The sequence below is a fragment of the Cervus canadensis genome, chromosome 3 (assembly GCF_019320065.1).
Source record: "Cervus canadensis isolate Bull #8, Minnesota chromosome 3, ASM1932006v1, whole genome shotgun sequence".
Classification (NCBI taxonomy): domain Eukaryota; kingdom Metazoa; phylum Chordata; class Mammalia; order Artiodactyla; family Cervidae; genus Cervus; species Cervus canadensis.
Window position 1 is genome coordinate 5,029,752 of NC_057388.1, and position 18,416 is coordinate 5,048,167.

The following is an 18,416-nucleotide window of genomic DNA, read 5'->3' on the forward strand; positions in this document are numbered from 1 at the left end:
CCTGGAGAATTCCATGGACTGTACAGTCCATGGGGTCTCAGAGTCGGACACGACTGAGCAACTTTCACCTCACACTTTCTATTTTAACTACGTAACAGTATCATCAATTGAAAAAATATCTGTCCTGGGCTCAGGTTTAAAATGATTTATCTGTCCATTTCTAGACCTTCTCTTCTGCTCTCCCATGAGTGTCATATCTTCATAGTACTTATGTAATATTTTTACAATATTATGTTGTAATATCCTTATTTGCTAGAATAAACTCATTAGAATGCATTTTCTCTTCCCAGTGAATTATTTAGTAATGTTTGACACTCTTTTCCACCTATGTTTTACAAAACCGCATAGGTTGTGTGTGTGTGTGTGTGTGTGTGTGTGTGTGTGTGATCCCTGGGGATAAATAAAAGCTGAGGCAGTAACTGTCAGAAAGACCGAGCTTGGGGACAGGAGCCGAGGCCTCTTGGGGAGAGGTTGCCCTGAGGAGGAACAGGGATGTTGGCTCCCAGCCCGTCGGAATAAACCAAGACCCAATTCAGAACTTGATGAGCAGATGGAAATCCCTGCAGATCTCTTCCTTGATTTTTATGATTTTCAGTTGAACTGCTGACCATGGAAACCCAGGTCATAGGACTACACTCAGAGGTTCTAGTAGTCAGTCAGGCCAGAACTCTGGATCTGTGGTGAGCACGGTTTGTATTTGACCTTTACGCGTGAGAAGTCTGAGCTAGTTACAGTGAAAAGGAAGAGCTGCCACCTCACCTCTCCTGGAGGTGGTCCCGGGACTCTGCAGACAAGGCCACTGTCCTTCTAGGCGCAGCTCTGGAGGTGCTCAGTCCTTGGAAGGGTGTCCAGGGGTCGGCGGCATGGAGGGTGCAAACAGTTACCAAAAGCTGTGGGGCGTCAGGATTGGGCGCTGCTGGCGCCCCGCTACAGAAAGGCCCAGGATGATAAACAAGGCCTTGGACCTGGAGCAGCTATGCCTCCTGACAAAGTGGCCTGCCAGGGATGTTTACCGCAAAATGTAATCTCCGGTCCCTGCATTCATCTGTTCCCTGGACAGGGCTCATCATTCCCATCTGTGTTTGGGTGAGAATCTTCCAAGAGATGAAGATTTTTGTTTTGGTCAGATTTTTTGACAGAATTGCTCTTTTCTGAAAATAATTAAGGCTGCGAGATTGGGTTCAGGTGAAGCCATTACTTTTCTGTGAAGGCCGATCAGCTCCATAGCACAGAAGGAGGGTGGACGGCAGCCTTCCTGTGTATCCTGGCAGAAGGCAGCAGCCAGGAAGAGCAGCAGTCAGCACCCAAGTCTGTGTAGGTGTCAGCTGAGGCAACACATGATCCTCAAGCAAAAACATCTGATTTTGCCCTTCTGAGGGGACAGCAAGGCCAAACTACCTCCAAAGGATTTACACATTTGCTTGGAGTTCTGCGGGATTCCTAGCTCATTCTGAATCTCTTGGGAGAAGAGGCATTCTGTCTCTGGGTTGTTTTGTTTTTTTTTTTTAATAAGTCAGGGAAGGTTATTTGATCTGTAATGAAAAGGAGCAGCAAAGGTTTCTAAATTCAGAAACCTGGGTTCTAGTTCTAACTCCACTATGAGTTGTGTGACCTTTGATTAATATTTTCCTTCTCCTAGTCTCAGCCTGCTGATTCATAAAATAGTAAAATATTTGCAAAATGCCCACTGCAGGGTTGCCAGGGTGAACAAGCTCAGGTTTATGAAAGCTCATGGCATCCACAGCCGCGTGGATACAAATACAGCCTCGTGTGAGAGAAAGGGGGGATCTCACACAGTCCACTTCCACGCCCACGTGGTTCTGGAGCTGGAGCTCCCCTTGGTCAAGGCCCAGCCAGACACACTGAGAACGTGCCTTTATTTGGCTTCTGTTGCCTCCCCAGCACACCAAACCCAGCGCCTCTCCCAGGCTCGGGGGTCACTCAGGGCCGGCCCCTTTCAGTAGCTGATAGTTTCCTTATCCTTCTTATTGAAGGGATTGTAGGGCATCACCGTTGTGACCATTCGGGAGAGCGGCCCCTGGTGACGGAAGAGGTCAACTGCCATTCCTTTCCGTAAGACACTAGCAAAATGGAGAGAAAAAAAGACATGTGAAATAAAATAAGAACACATAACCTCATATATTCTCCAACTAATGATACACAGATATGGGAGAGATGAAGAGAGAAAGAGATAGGAGTAGAGGGAGAGAGAAAAAGGACGCCCAGAACAGAGAGAGTGGGAATGGTTAATCCTTGTGAGCACCGTTTCCTTTGTTTCATTTATTTGCCTTCAGTTCATTGACTGAAAATCTACCTGTGCCTAGAGCTACAGTTGGTGCCAAGAAGACAGGAAGCACAGACAGAAGGAGGTGAAGGGCAGGCAGGCCCCTGAGTAACCGACAGCTACCACACAAAGCCTGGGGTGGGCTCAGGGTGTGAGGCTGCCCAGAGGTGGAGTCATCTTTCTAGACTGGAGAAGGAACCTTTCTGGTTTTGAGAAATGAATGGCTTCTCCACCCTCCACCAACAAAGGAGGAAAGGCACCCTTTTGGGGGACTGCCGTCCTTCCTCTCCCAGACGCACACTGACCTAACTCGAGAGCTTATACTTGCGTGAGGCCAGCCTCTGGATCTGGCTAAGGGGCATTTGCATTTTCAGAGCCGTGTCACCTTACTGGAAAGGCAGGACTTCCATCAAATGTTTTCAAAGTTGAGATATAATGAGCAATAACTCCCTGCTTCTCACTGGCAGCTTCAAAGCATAGAGTCTGCACTAACCTCCCATCAAATGCCTCCTGTTTTCAATTTGCAAAATGGTGTTTAAATATATATATATGGCTTTTAATAGAATGTTGTCTTTTATGAAAAGTAAGATGGCTATTCACAAGAAGCGAACGTGTGTCTCATGTAGTAGGTTCCATGCATGTTCTAAGGATAATGCAGAAGGGTGATAAGTATGCAGAGTTGAGTCCAAGAGGCTAAGATGCTATCCCCTAAGATGTTTTCAATCTCTTAATGCACGCCTTCTAGCCACAACAGTGGGAAAATGAACTCTTCTGTCTTTTTGGACTTGACACCCTATTTTTTAAACAATGTGAATTTACTCCTAATACTTAATTGTTCTTTAATGGAGTAATCATCATTAGAATTTCCCCCTCCCCAATATATCCAAGCACATTGAGTAATAGGATTCATACTTACTGGTGCACTTCTGAATCTGGTGAGGGGGTCGTTGATGGACGATCAGAATTTGCTGGATGGGTGGCTGTGAAATGAACCTTACCAGTGTATCCTGGAATATTTGCAGAGCTAAAGGAAAGAGTTAAAAGAGGGGAAGAAAGGAAATGAACACAACAATCTCTGAAAGAGTCACGGTCACCAGCACCCAATTATGAAAACATAAAGAAGGACACAATCTAAAGGTTTTGTCCCACGTTAAGGTCTGGAAGTCGGACTGCCAGACAGGAAAGCGTGCAGGCAGGGGGCAGAGATGAGTAGGTAACAGCCTTTGCCTCGGGCTGAAGAAACTTATTTCCAGCCCATGTTTCTCTACTGTTTGAATTTGCATGTGTTTTACATACCTGATCCACCATGGAGCTCTGTTTCCTAATGAAGGCAGACATGCTTCCTTACCAAAAAGCAGACCTGGCTCCTAAGCAGAGCTCTGTGGGGCCGACTGCAATGCTGGAGGACACACAAGCATGATTCTTAAATAACACTTCTTTCTCACCACCACTAATGTACTGACTTCATAAAGTTTATGAAATTTAGCTCAATTCCGCATACTCCTCTGTGTTCCTGGTCCTTTTCCCTCCAGAGACAGTAAAAGAAAAACACAAGAATGTATGGCAGGTTTTTCAATGTGGGTATGAAATTCCTCTTGATAAAGGCAAACAAACATCCAAAACAAATATTCTAATGGGTAATTCAGAAGTGTGTGAATAATAACTACTGTTTGACATTTTTACAGCATACAAAACCCTTTCCATGGATCATTTCCTGAGGAAGAGGTGGGGCCAGTCCAAGTGCTTCGAGACAGAGGACCTCATCCCCAGGCGCGAGGGAAGACGTGAGGTTGAGACGGTATCTCAAAGAGCAGAAACGTGCTCGCTGCAATCACAGGGCACTTCAAATAACACCCTTCTTTGCTAAGTGCAGCTCTCAGGGTCCTGCTGGTGCCACAGTAAGGAGAGGAAGGTCCACTTGCCCCGGCCACTCCCTGGTCCCTCCTCTGGGAGCGTGACATCCCTCGGCAAGGGCCCTCATCCTCCGTGGTTGCCCAGACACAAGGTAAGGAGCAGCGAGGCCTGAGTCCCATGGGAGGCGCAGGGTCTGCTCCTCTGAGGGGCCCCTGGTTTGATCCCATCCCGTCCACACGTCCAATAAGACAAGGAGACCTCCAAGCACCACTAACGGCAGGAGGAACTGTCAAAACAGTTTCAGAGAGGATACCCATATGCAGCGGCAGGTGACGGGCAGGCAGGGAATGGGAGCGCTCGGGGGCCGGGCCTCAGACCTGGGCCTCTGACTCTGCTTGCCGACTCGCAGACCCGCACACAGACTCAGCCCCTGGAAGCCCTGCTGCATCAGCTACGAGAAGGCTGACAGGACCACGCTCAAGGCTGCAGTTGAGAGGGAGGCCAGATCCCACTTGTGTCTGTGGGCAGGCAGGTGCTCTGGGATCCTTCCGGGCATGGATTCTGTGATGGCATGAGCACATGAGGGGACAGGACTATAGAGGGCAGGGCCTGCACCGATGAACATTCTGTGTCTCTTCCAAGCACATCAGTCTGTGACTAGCTGGCTCTCAGGCAATAAAATAGAGGACACCGATGCAGACAAAGGGAAGGGCAGCACATCAAGGGCCACAGCAGAATGAGCGGTGCAAGTTAATGGGTACAGTGAGGCTGGGAAACCAGGGAGCCAGGCCTGCCTCCACCCCTTCACCAGCTGTGAGATGAAGTGGGGAGAGCCCTGGGCGGCCTCCCAGGGCCCTTGGGATCAGAGCGATTCAGTGAAGGTAAAAGCAGCTGGCAAGTCTTTAGCACTTAGTAGGTGCTCAACTAATTTTAGTCAGAATACAAGATTTGAAAGAAATAAGAAATGTATGAAATAGCGGTCTGGCAGTGAAGAATGCAGTTGATCCAGGACAGGCAGCTGGACAGAGGTAAGACGGTTTCCCAACGCTGCTGCGCCTGACAACTCGGGGATTTTTCAAAGGTACCAACGCCTGACTCCCACCCACCAGACATGCTAATTTAATCAGTAAGTGCTGTGAGCTGGAAATTGTGTTTTTTTCTTTTCATCTCTCCAGATAACTCTCATGTGCAGTCAAGTTTGGAAGTCTCTGTTTCAGGTTTCAGCTTTGTTGGAGGGACCTGGGTGAGTGAACCACCGCTGCCAAATTCTAGGCAGGACCCTTCAGGATTTCTTGGAATCTTCTCCTATAATTGCAGCTGTATGTCAGAGTGGGAACAAAAAGTGGGGCAAAGTCATTCATGTGTTATATCTCTCCCCGAATTCATCAAAGGTTCCATGCATGTTATGAAGGAAACCCCCTTCCTTTGTGTGAGAGTTTTTTTCCACTGCCTCTAAAACACCTGCAGGATGAAAATGCCTCTAAGGTCACAGCCTTCCATCAGAGCACTAAGAAGTCAAAGATGGAAGCTCAAGAAGGGCTGGATCTAAAACACCATCCAACTATTTGTGATTTACCTGTGGCATACAGGTTATTGATGTTAAATAGTATTCTACATCATGTTATAATAATGATATTATATTACATCATATCTAAAAATAACAAACATGAACTAGAGGGCTGAATTAGTGATAAGATGCTTGGGCTTGAGAAATGAATGCAGTTGCATAATAAACTGCCACATATTTGAAAGTGAAAGTCCTCACCCACGCTGCTTCTAGAATCTATTCCATTTAACCCTTTTTCAGGGACAACAAAGGGGAACTTTTTTCCATCTTAAGTGCAACAAGACTAGAGGCGATCAGATTCTGGGGGACGCTCAATAGACCTGTGGCTGATGGGTGATAAGGTTTTTCAGATGAAAGACACTGAAAAGTACAGGCTCTGAGAGAATTCCCAAGTCAGCTGTATGATCAGACCCATTCCCTCATTTAAGGAAAGCTAAGGGAAGCAGGAACCCATTTAAAAATAAGTGGTCTTCATGTTTGTCTTTGCTCCATAGTTGCTAGTTTTCTGAACACCTTCTTTGGCACCAGATTCCCAAAATAAGCCTAGGGTTGGTCCACTATGGGTAACTGAATAAATTACTGCCTAAGTTTATAACTAATTGGTTTTGCTCAACAAAGCATAATAAAATAGAAATTAAATAACTTGAGAAATATAAGGAAGTTTAGTAAATCAGTTAGAAAAAGGGGCCCAGATGGCATATAATTAAAAGAAAAATAGAAAAATAAAGGAAACATGGAGAAAACCATGTTATATGTAGGTTATAAGTCATGCATATGTGGATGAGAAAACATGTTATATGCAGGTTATAAGTCATGCATACGTGGATGAGAAACCACGTTATATGTAGGTTACAAGTCATGCATATGTGGATGAGAAACCATGTTATATGTAGGTTATAAGTCATGCATACATGGGTGAGAATTCCAGCATGAACATGCTCTCCATCTGTGCCACAGACCCCACTAATCCTCAGGAGCCCATACCCTTTGTGACACTTACATGGGCTGATTTATTTAATCTCACAACACTCCATGTCCTTGGTCCTGGGACCATGCCATGGGATAGATGTGGGCACTGAGGCTTGAGAACAAGTCTAAGTCATGTGCCCAGAGACAACAGAGCTGGCAGGTGATGGAACTGAGGGGCCCCAGAAGGCCCTGAAACCCAGGCTTCCAGCTGAGCGGCACCTATTCTGGGTTAAGTGTAGTGCAAGTTCAAGTCACCTGGACCCTTGTTTATCGAGAGCTATTCTATGTCAGGTACAGATCTAGCAGAACTCAAACAGGCTAGGCTCCTGATCGCTTTCACATTAAGGAGGAAATTTTGTAAATGTACAACTAGAGGTTTACAGAACCCAACTGGGCAAAGATGGCTGATGCAAACTAGGAGCAGGGGCATCAGAGAGGGATACAGCCAGATGCTGCGCTGAGTGTGTTGGGGCTGGCATCTGCCTCCAGTGTGGCACCCCGCCCTGTGGCCCTGGACACAGGATGGGGGGCTTTCTGGACCACCTCTGCCCAAGTCGGGGTGGGGAAATTCACAGTTCCCTTACAGGGAGCGTGGGGCCAGGGTATCTGGGCAAAGTGTTGGCCTAGTGCAAGAGTAGGGGGAGGAGGAGGCAGGCCTGGGAAGGTGGGGAAAAGGGGAGGGAAGGCTGAGGGAGCAGCTGAGAAGTCCAAATAGCACCAGAGTGGTTCTGGTCACTGGGTTGTGTGTCCCTGAATATAATGAGATGCTGTGGCCCCAGGATCTGCTCAGGAATTAGCTTCACTCTTATCATCATCATGCTCTACAGGACATGCTTTTCTCCCTCTGTTCTCAGGGAACCTTCACCTCTTCCATCCAAAGGGGGACACAGAAATGAGCCAACAGCCCCGACCAGAGCAGGGCTGAGGCCCCAGGAAGCAGTCACTGGCTGGAGCGGCCCCGGGAAGTGGGAGCACTGTTCTCTTAACTGCTCACAAAATGAGTGTCTGGGGCTCCTGAATCATTTGCTCTGCCTCAGCCTCCTCATCTGTGAAGTGGGGAGAGAGCCTGCCCCCCCACCTTTGGCCTCATCACACTACTTTGAAAAACAAATGAGAGAGTCGATGTGAAAGTTCTCTGAAAAGGCAGAAGTGTGGGCTCATGTAAGGAACTGCTATTCATAGCCTGGCTTGAAGCTGGGCTGTGGTTAAGATTTTGTTAAAGGTGCAGCACACCCAGGAGGGCAGGGCAGTCCCGTCTTCCGGCTCAGGACTCGGCCCATGGCCGCCTTGGGATCACTTTGGACAATTCCTTGTTATTTGCAAATGCTTCATCAGAGAGATGACTGAGGTAAAGGCACAGTGAATGTGACACTGGGTGAAGCCCTGAAATAAGAGACTAAGATTTAGTGGAAGGCAGCATGGTGGAAGCAGCAAGCTGGTTTGGGAAACGGTGGTCTGGAAAGCACCGGGTGTGGTGGGGCTGGGTGTGGGTCAGAGGGCGCGGGCTCTGCTCTGTCACCTGCCTGTGCCCCTCTGCTGTCCTCCCGGGTGAGACCAGGGAGGGCTGGGCCAGCTGAGACGCACGGAAGTGACAGCCCGTGCAGTCCCTCTCAGAAGAAAACCGCATTCCCTTTTCTTAGGAAAGGGCAAGCTTCCATGCTTTGGGGTCCTGACTAGCACAGATCTGCTGTTTTGAAACCATGTGGAACCACAAGATAGGTACTAACAGAAAAAAAACTTCTCTTCCACCCTGTTCATTATGCTCTTGCAAAGAATATGGATCTAGTATTTAGGAGAAAGATAAAGAATAGATTTGGAAAAAATTGGGGGTTCCTTATGTTTCCCTTGCTTGCTTGACACAGATTGTAAGTGAGGAGTGACTTTGTATCTTTTTTTTTTTTTTAAATTCCTACTCAGTTCCCTGAACTTCCAGAACTCCTGTTGAATCTAGTGGTTACTGTGGATTCTGGTTTCCAAAGGAGGCTCAAGTGAGACAGTTAGGAACTTCAGTGGAGACTGAGTTACTGTCTTGAATTCCTTAACTCTGAATATCTTTTAATAATAGGTCATGCCTACCAAATAAAAAAAAAATTTAATGCAAAACTCATGCAAGAATTCTGCTTTTAGGGATTTGTTCCAAAAGAAATGTATGCATGATTGTGCAAAGATAATGTGGAAGTTGTTTATTGCTGTACTTTTTAACAATAGAAAAAATTTCAATAACTACTTGGCCCACATAAACTACAACTGGCAGTGGAATGTCACATAGCCATTAAAAAGGATTCTCCACAGCCCTGCCCTCTGCTGAGGAAAATGTCCATTGCACCTGTCAATCTTATACCGCCCCACCCCTCCCCACCTCACACACAACAGTGTGTAGCTGCCTACACACAGACATTCACGCAGGCCTGGCAGCAAAGTCTAAAATATGCATCAACTTTCAGTACTGAGACAGAATGAAAGAAAGAGGTATTTTGCTTTTTACAAGTATAGTTGAATTGTTTTTATAATAAGCACATTTGGAAGGAAAAGAAGGCGCTATTTGGTGAGCTTAAATGCTAGCACTGAAGGGTGACTACACACACTGGATGTAAACTGGTTCCCCTGTAAATATGTTTATGTATTCTGACCTCATAGTCTGTTGCAAGAAGTCTCCCTTTAGTAAATAACTCCAAGTTATGAAAAAGACTCACTTAAAAAGTATTTGACCTTATTTATGATAGTAAAAACAGAAAGCATTTACATATGTAACCTAAGTGCACAGTCAGGCAGTGCTGTGTGCGCTGCGCTTAGTTGCTCAGCCATGTCTGACTCTTTGTGACCTGTAGCCTGTAAAGCGCCTCTGTCCTTTGGGATTCTCCAGGCAAGAGTACTGGAGTGGGTTGCCATGCCCTCCTCTGGGGGATCTTCCCCCAGATCTTCCCAGGGACTGAACCCAGGTCTCCCACATTGCAGGAGGATTCTTTACCATCTGAACCACCAGGGAAGCCCAAGAATACTGGAGTGGGTAGCCTATCCTTTCTCCAGGGGATCTTCCCGACTCAGGAATCAAACTGGGGTCTCCAGCATTGCAGGCAGATTCTTTACTGGCTGAGCTACCAGGAAGCCCCCTGGAAGTCAATGACAGTACATCTATAAAAATAAAAAAATTATGATCTACACAAATAAAAAATTATGATGAGTTCATAATAACATGTGCCCATGATGATGCTATAAAATGAATGCAGTAAAAATTACATATGTAGCATGATCATAGCTGTATAAATACACACAAGGAAGATGAAGGATGCAGATGGAAATATGCCAAAATCTTAATAACAGCTATGCTTTTTATGTGACAGTTTAGTTATATTTTTATTAATTTTTTTCTGTAAGTTTTTCTATAATGACCAGATTCGGTTCTACAATTTTAAAAGTTAATTTTAAAACTATTAGCATAATCACCACCAATACACTGGGCATCTCAAATGACTTGGTTCCCAGAATACAAAATCAATGAATAAGGAACATTTGAAAGCATTCACCTTTTGGGGAAACTGGCGATTCCAACCACTGAACCCAAGAGTCTGTAGCCTTGACTCTGTCTGAAATGCGGCTTCCACTGAAAGGTGGGGGGCAGGCAGTGTTCCTGGCCTAAGTGGCATGGGTTATGAGGAGATCCTTAAAGATGATCTCATAAAGATGTTTACCTTTAGGAAAGTTTAAGGTGAGAAAACCAAGGGAGAGTCATCTTTGCTTTTGAGTAGGATGGTACTCTATTGGTTTTACGCGTAAAGTTTACGCGTTTCTGGGTTTTGGACCTTATGCAGATGACATCACACTGCATGCATCTTCTGTACTTGGCTCAGTGTGGTATTGTAGAAACTACACAGTATTTTGTTTAGAGATTCAAGTATATGTAGCAAAGCTACCAAGCAAAGAAAGCAGAGGATAAGCATGAAGAGTGATGTGATGACTTCTGGGTTGGGGAAGTAAACACAGGAGATGCGGTTGTGAGGAATATACAGGCAGCTTAAAAGATGTGAATAAAACACTATTTGCTTAGCTAGGCCTGGGACACAGGCATTTCCTTGTTATTTTTCTTTATATTTTACATATGACACTACATATTTTGTATTTATATCTCATAATAAAAATGGAAAGCCTTTTTAACTTTTTAAAGCTAAAGTGAATGAAAGTGTTAGCTGCTCAGTCATGTCCGACTCTTTGTGATACCATGGACCGTAGCCCGCCAGGTTCCTCTGTCCATGGAATTCTCCAGGCAAGAATACTGGAGTTGGTAGCCGCAGCTCTCCAGGGGATCTTCCCAACGACCCAGGGATCAAAGCCAGGTCTCCTGCATTGCAGGCAGATTCTTTACTGTCTGGGCCACCAGGGAATCCTTAAAGGGGATGCCGCGGCTGCATGGGTGGGAAGTCCAACGCGGGCCTCCCCTGGGGCAGGTGAGACTTCTACCACTAAACCACCTATGCTCCATTAAAATTCTATTAAAAATTGAAACCTCACCCAAAGAAGAAACTTTGCAACCTTGGAGGCCCTCTAGTGCCCAATTCAGGTAAGTACAGTTAATGTCCAATTCTACATGATCCACTCAAATTTCCTTTTCTTAAAAATACTAACATCAAGATGAGGTGGAAGGGCATGCTCCCAAACTTACTCAAGTTAAATAGCATGTTCTACATCCAATTTTTAAAATGCTGCCAGACTGCTCTTTGCTCTCCATGAAGAGTGATCCAGAAAAATACATTCAGAAAGAATGTTTCATAAAACACTTCAAAATTCAAAAGTATATTTCAAAGGAAAAATACTAGAAAATTTGGTGCCAGAAGAATATTTTCAATTGACTTTATTCTTATGTTCACTCTTAAACTTTTTTTTTTCGAATTTCTACTTTTAATTGCAATCATTTCCCTGCAGAAATTAGGCAAGAATCAGAACAGATAAATCCTTCCTTAGGACTCAGCTAAAACGTCACAGCCTTCAAGGCTTGTGGATAAAAGTGACCTCTCCGTACAACCAAGATCGAGAACACTAAACTTGCTTCCCCGGAGACTCACTCCATCCTGCCTTATACTGTCATTACTGGGGTGCAGAGCTCACTGGCCCTGCAGGTTTGCAAGCTACGTGAGGGCTAAGTGTTTGGTACAGTACCTGGAATACTTTATGTACTTTTTCTTCTTTTCTTTCTCTCTTTCTTATTGGTTGAAATATAACAACTCTATTATTTCTTCAATGCAGTAAGTTATAGAGAGAATTTAAAACCAAAGTTACTTTTGAAACAGTTTACTTTGGTCAAGTAGTCAAAAGAATTAGGGTGTCAGAATGTGTAACACATGAAAATTAAAAACTATTAGGGGATGTAGAACAGGTATGAAGGACAGCCAATGTGAAACTGAGCTGGTTTGTTATTTTGGCACAGCGGATGTTTAAAAAAAAAAACAGAGCAACTGACATTTAAAATACTGTTGGTGATTCACACTACAGGCTTACAGGACTTCTCCTGCAAGCCTTCCAGTCATCACAGAAACTGAAGGTGTACCAGCAGTGATGTGTAACAGCTCAGTGGCATAATGAAGAAAACTTGGTACATGCTTACCACAGAATATTACTCAGCCATAAAAAGGACAAAATAATGCCATTTGCAGCAACATGGCTGGACCCAGAGATTGTCAGACTGAGTGGAGTAAGACAGGGACAAATGCCACATGCTATCACTTATATGTTGAATCTAAACAAAAATGGTGCAAATGAACTTATTTACAAAACAGAGTCACAGATGCAGAAAACAAACTTATGGTGACTGGGGAATAAGGGTTGGGAGGGGTAAACAGCAGACTGGGATTAACATACACATACTGTTGTTGTTGTTTAGCCGCTGGTTCTGTCCAGCTCTTTGGCAACCCCATGGCCTACAGCCTGCCGGGTTCCTCTGTCCATGGCATCCCCAGGCAAGAGTGCTGGGATGGGTTGCCGTTTCTTCCTCTAGGGATTGAGCTTGCATCTCCTGCTTGGCAGGGAGATTCTTTTACTGTTGAGCCACTGGGGAAGCCCTTGTACTGACACTACTGTATATGAAGAATATAACTAGTAATGACCTGCTGAACAGCACAGGGAACTCTACTCAATACTCTGTAATGACCTACATGGGAAAAGAATCTAAAACAGAGTGGAATATATAGATATCGATATATAGATATCTATATATATATCTGATTCACTTTGCTTTCCAGCAGAAACTAACACAACATTGTAAATCTACTCCAACAATTTTTTTTAAAAAAAACACAGAGAACATCAGCTTATTGTAGTGTGTCTTGTAAATGATCCTAATGAAGCAATTTCTGAGCTTCAGTATTTCCATGAGTGAAAGCAAATATGTATATACATATACACATACATAAAACATTGGATGTAAACCCAGGTTAGTCAGTGTTCAAAACTGCAATCTCCTTTGTGAGAAACTATAGTCCTTTCAAGAAACAAGTATCTTTCTTCTTAAGTTGTGCTCAGTACCAGGCTGTTCTCTGTTTTTTTAATTATTGAAGTACAGTTGATTTAGAATGTTGTTCGAATTTCTGCTATATGGCAAAGTGAATCAGTTACATACACATTCTTTTTTATATTCTCTTCCATTATGATTCTATCATAACATACTGAATATAGTTCCTGCACTATTCGGTGGGAACTTGTTTACTCAAGGCCGTTTTTCTATTGCTTCATTCACTGCAAAGCCTATGACCACGTTTCTTCCTTAATAATAAAGTAAGAGGCATAATCACAGGTGGAACTCACCGACTTGAGTTTGTATAAAGGATTTCCGAGCTACGAGGCTGGGCGAGAGATGTGATGTCTCCGCAGGGGTTGTCAATGTCATCGGCATTTGTAGACTGCACGCAACCACTGTTGGGATGAAAAGACTTCTTTATATTTTTTATTAGAAACATAGAAAACATAGGTGAACATACCCTAACTTGCAAAGGAAATCTAGCCAAAACAGATCAAAATTCAAAATGTAATACATTAACCACGGTGAGGGAACAATTAGACTTAAAAAATAAGAAAGGAGATTTTCTTTTTTAGAGTAAGAATTGATCTTCGGTTTGGGCCAGAGTGAGAGTAACACCTGGCCTGTGATTCTGAGCAGAGAAGCAGGCTGTTTCTGCAGCCATGAGCCAAGTCCTCGCCTGGAGCCTGGAGATGGCCTGGGGCAGGGCAGGTGCGGGGTCCCAGAGCTGAGGAGGCGCCTGTGGAGATGGAAAGGAGTACAGGCCTGGGGTTCTGGGAAACCAGCAGGTGCCTTCCGGGCCTGTGAGAAGGCCCAATCCAGCAAAGGAAGTGACAGGGTGTCCTGGAGGCATTTCTGGGGCCACTCACAGAAAAAGGAGTCAACTCGGCTGGGGAGCAGGCGAGGCTAGAGTAATGGGGTGGGAGGGAGCGGGTGGGGGAGCAAAGATGAAAGGCCCAGATTCCTCCATTTCTTGGATTTACTTTGTTCCAAGTTACTGTGGTCTGAATGTGTGTGTCCCCCCAACGAAATGTATATGCTGAAATCCTAACACCCAAAGGTGATGGTATCAGGAGGCGGGAGGTACTTGAGTCATTAGGGTCCTTATGAAAGGGGCCCCATAAGCCCCTCATTCCCTGCACCTCATGTGGACACAAACGTGTGACCAGCAGAGGACTGTCCCTGGGCCATCCCTGATGTCAAGACTGCAAAACTGCGGGAAATAAACGTCTGCTGTTAGCAGCCCCAGTCTATGCCGTGCCGTGCCAGCAGCCCAAGACCGCTAAAACACAAGGTGTTTCTCCAGTATAAAGCACAGAAGACCCAAGCGGGGGGCGACGCGCTTCCGTGCCACCCACGGGAAGTCAGATTTAAATTTAGAAAAGCGAGAGGTTGCATTTCCTGCCCTTCAGCATGTGAGCCCGTTACAGCTTCCACGTCAAGTGTAAATGTCTTTCTGGTTGACAACACCTCATATTAGCAGTATCCAGGGTATTTTATTTCATAAAATAACCAATTGGGGAAAACTGAAAAAAGTGCTAACATTTTCTTTTATCAAAATCTTTAACACATTTTTGATAAAGCTGTCGACAGGCACCATGCTAGGAAAACATTAGAAATCTGCTAGAAAGTGTACATTGTTTTAAAGAGTGAGTTACAAACATGAGTGAGCTGAAAGTAACTACAATACAGATGTAAATCTAGTTAATTTTTAAAACATTAAGAAATGTTACTTACGTGTAGTGAGGAATGTATTTGCTTCTGGAACTTGGACTCACACTTAGAAAAAAAGAAAATATGGGTGACTGAGTTACTGACATTAATAAAAATCAGGTTGTCAGAGTACTTCTCTTATTAAGTCTTCAGATATATCTCAAAGGAATGTGCTTCCAAAAGTTTGTAATTTTAAACAGAAAAGACTTGAAGGTGTAGCTTTAAGGGATGAAAAGCAAACATAGAACAGCCAAGGACGAGTAAATCCTTGCTGACTCCTATGATTTAGTTCCAAAGCCTCTTCTCCTAGTTTTTCTTTGCTGTTTTCATCCTCAATGATTACACTGGCAAAGTTGACCTCTAGTTTTCTTAGGGGCTTCTCTGGTGACTCAGACAGTAAAGAATCAGCCTGCAACACAGGAGGCCTGGGTTTGATCCCTGGATTAGGAAGATCTCCTGGAGAAGGTAATGACAACCCACTCCAGGATTCTTGCCTGGAGAATTCCAGGGACAGAGAAGCCTGGCAGGCTACAGTCCATGGGGTTGTAAAGAGACACAAAGAAGGCTGACATTTGAGTTGACTGAGCCTTGGGTGTAACCCTCCATGGTGGAGAGAAAGCCTCCATGCCCCAAAGAAGTTTGGTGTCTCAGACAAGGCTACAGTTACCTAGGGCACTTCAAGGAGCTTAGGGTTTATTTTATACTTTCCCTGCTCCAACCCCAGAATTAGCCATTTCTCCAAGGATCTTACAATGTCTTCTATTGGAGAAGGGCATTTTAAACCAACCTTCTGGAGCTGGACATGCTTCAAATGTATGTAGGAGTGTATATGAACCCATGTGTACCTGAAAAGGAAGTGAAAGTGTTAGCTGTTCAGTCGTGTCCAACTCTTTGCGACCCCATGAACTGTAACTGGAATTCTCTAGGCAAGAATACTGGAGTGGGCAGCCATTCCCTTCTCCAGGGAATATTCCCCACCCAAGAATCAAACTCACGTCTCCTGCATTGCAGGCATATTCTTTACTGTCTGAGCTACCAGGGGAGCCTGTGTACCTACATAGCTACATATATTTCTGAATATACATATATATACACACACACATTTATACACACACATATATGTATGTATTAAAATAAAGGGATACAACAGAGATATTAAGAGCTTGGTAATAGATTACAGCAATAAAAGTGAATGAATACCACCAGTAAAGTGAGTCACACCAAATTTTTGATTTCCCAGTGCCTATAACAATTATGTTTATACTATACTGTAGTCCATTAAGTGTACAATGGTATTATGCCTAACGTCAATATCTCAATTTAAAAACACTTAATTGCTAAAAAATGTTCACCATACTCTAAGCCTTTAGCAAGTTGTAAAATTGTTGCACTATTGTCAGGGGACGTTCAACTTTAAGGGATCCAATATGCCATTTTCTTCCTTTGTGTGCCATTTCTCAGGGCTTCTCTATTCCTTATCGGTTCCTGGAAAACAGGAACGAGCAGAGCTGCATGCAGTTCTCAGGACTGAGATCATGAGAAAGAGCACCTGCTTGGATTCCTTTCAGTGACTCCCTTCAGTGACCTTTTACTTAAAGGTAATCTATTCAGTTATGCCCCTCTTACTCAGGATATGGAATGTAGTCTGGCCCTTTGAAGATGTTATTTGCTCAGCTCTGTTTTTGCTCAGTTTTTTTTTTACTGCCTAGAGCTGCCTTGTATAAAGATATACAAGCATGCATTTCTATAAATAAAGTACCCTTGTTTCACTTGAGACTTGGGTCCCCTGCATTCTTCTTCTCATTGACTCCAGTCCCCAGGTCCCGGTCTATGAAGACGGTGACAATTGGCGCCTGAACAGGGACGTGGTGAATGCCCTTGGCAAGCGGACGGAGTGACTATTAGGACCTACGGAGGTGGGTAAGTGAGGGGTTATGGGACAAACGGCTGGAAAGCCCCACCACTTTTCTACTTTACTTCATCATTTATTTAAGGTTCAGGGACTTTCAGTTTCACGTCAACAGATAGAGGCTTGTCTCCAAACAGTGGTTGAATATAATCCCTGGTTCCCTGATGAAGGCAGTTTTGATTTAGAAATTTGGAACCTGGTTAAAGAGAATGTTGAACAAGCCATAAGATGGGGAAAAAATATCCCAATAGATTTCTGGCCCTTATGGGCCCTCATTAAAGTTGTGATCTTGCCATTTCAAGGCAACTCTAGGCCCCCTAATATTCGTCAACAAGTGGAACACTTATTATACGAATATGAATTAGATGATGAGACTTTACAGAAGGCCCAATTAGAGCAACATAAAATGTTTCAGAGCTTTCCCACCATCCCTGCTCCGGCTGTCCCAAGCGCTCCTCCTCCTCCTCTTGTAACGGGCACAAAACCAAAAGTCCCCTCAGTTAGAGGACAAAATGAATCTGATGATGATTCTTCTGATGATCTCTTTGACACGAAAGCCAACGATACTTTTTTTGATGACAATGATAAACCCCTAACACGCACTCATATTTATGAAAATGAACGATCCACTCATTCTCCTTCACGGCGAAGGCTTTCTGATTTACTGGCTTTGCAGTCTCAAGTCTCTGAGGCTGATGATCTTTTTGCCTTTCCTGTGTTAAGAAATATTCAGGCTCAAGGACAACTAATACCTCAATATGAAGGCATTGATTTTTCTCACATGCAACAAATGAAAAAGGCTCTAACTATGTACGGCCCTCATTCACATTTTACTAAAGAACTTCTAAACGCTATGGCATCTTCTATTGGAAATTTTATTCCTTATGATTGGTGAATTTTGATAAAAGCTCTTCTTAAACCAGGAGAATATCTTCAATGGATAATGTGGTTTCATGATGTGGCCGGAGATCGTGCCAATTCTAATGCTTGAGCTGGTGATCCCCAAAACCCAATTACTTTTGAAATGTTAACCGGTATGGGGCAATTCAATTTGGTGGAAGCTCAGACACAATGCTCTCCTTTGTTGCATGAGCAATTGAAAGAAGTTGCCCTTGAAGCTTGGGATCGAATTACTCCTCAAGGGGAACCTAAAGGTAGCTACACAAAGATATTACAAGGGCCTAACAAGAAGCCTATGCTGATTTTTTAGCTAGGCTGGGAGTTACTATCTCCCATAGTGTTGTTGGAGAGGAAGCCAGAGCACAGTTAGAAAAACTGCTTGCATACGAGAATGCTGATCAGGAATGTCAAAGGGCCATCACTTCGATTTGTAAGACTGGGAATGTTATTATTTGAAGGCTTGTGGCAACTTAGGATCAGAAACTCAGAAAATGCAAATGTTAGCAGAAGCAATGGCTGCTGCTTTTAAAAAGGGGAATGAAGGATGTTTTGTTTGTGGGGATAAGAGCCATTTAAAAAAGGATTGCCCTAAAAAATGCATAGAAAAAGTTAAAACTATTAAAAAGCCTCCAGGAGTCTGCCCTCGCTGTCATAAGGGGGGACATTGGGCTAAAGAATGTTGATCTAAATATGACGTTGAGGGAAATCCTATTTC

General features: G+C 44.1%; 1 protein-coding gene across 1 annotated transcript in view; it reads right to left on the reverse strand.

Annotated features, from left to right (window-relative positions):
• Positions 1-396: 396 nt before the first annotated feature.
• SPATA48 (spermatogenesis associated 48) overlaps positions 397-18,416 on the reverse strand; it is a 66,186-nt gene continuing 48,166 nt past the window's right edge. The window contains exons 6-9 of the mRNA XM_043464237.1: positions 14,917-14,958; positions 13,467-13,574; positions 3,201-3,308; positions 397-2,081 (exon numbers count right to left, since the gene is read on the reverse strand). Coding sequence (XP_043320172.1) covers positions 1,958-2,081; positions 3,201-3,308; positions 13,467-13,574; positions 14,917-14,958 — 382 coding nt within the window. The 3' untranslated portion in view covers positions 397-1,957. The remainder of the gene's footprint in view (positions 2,082-3,200; positions 3,309-13,466; positions 13,575-14,916; positions 14,959-18,416) is intronic.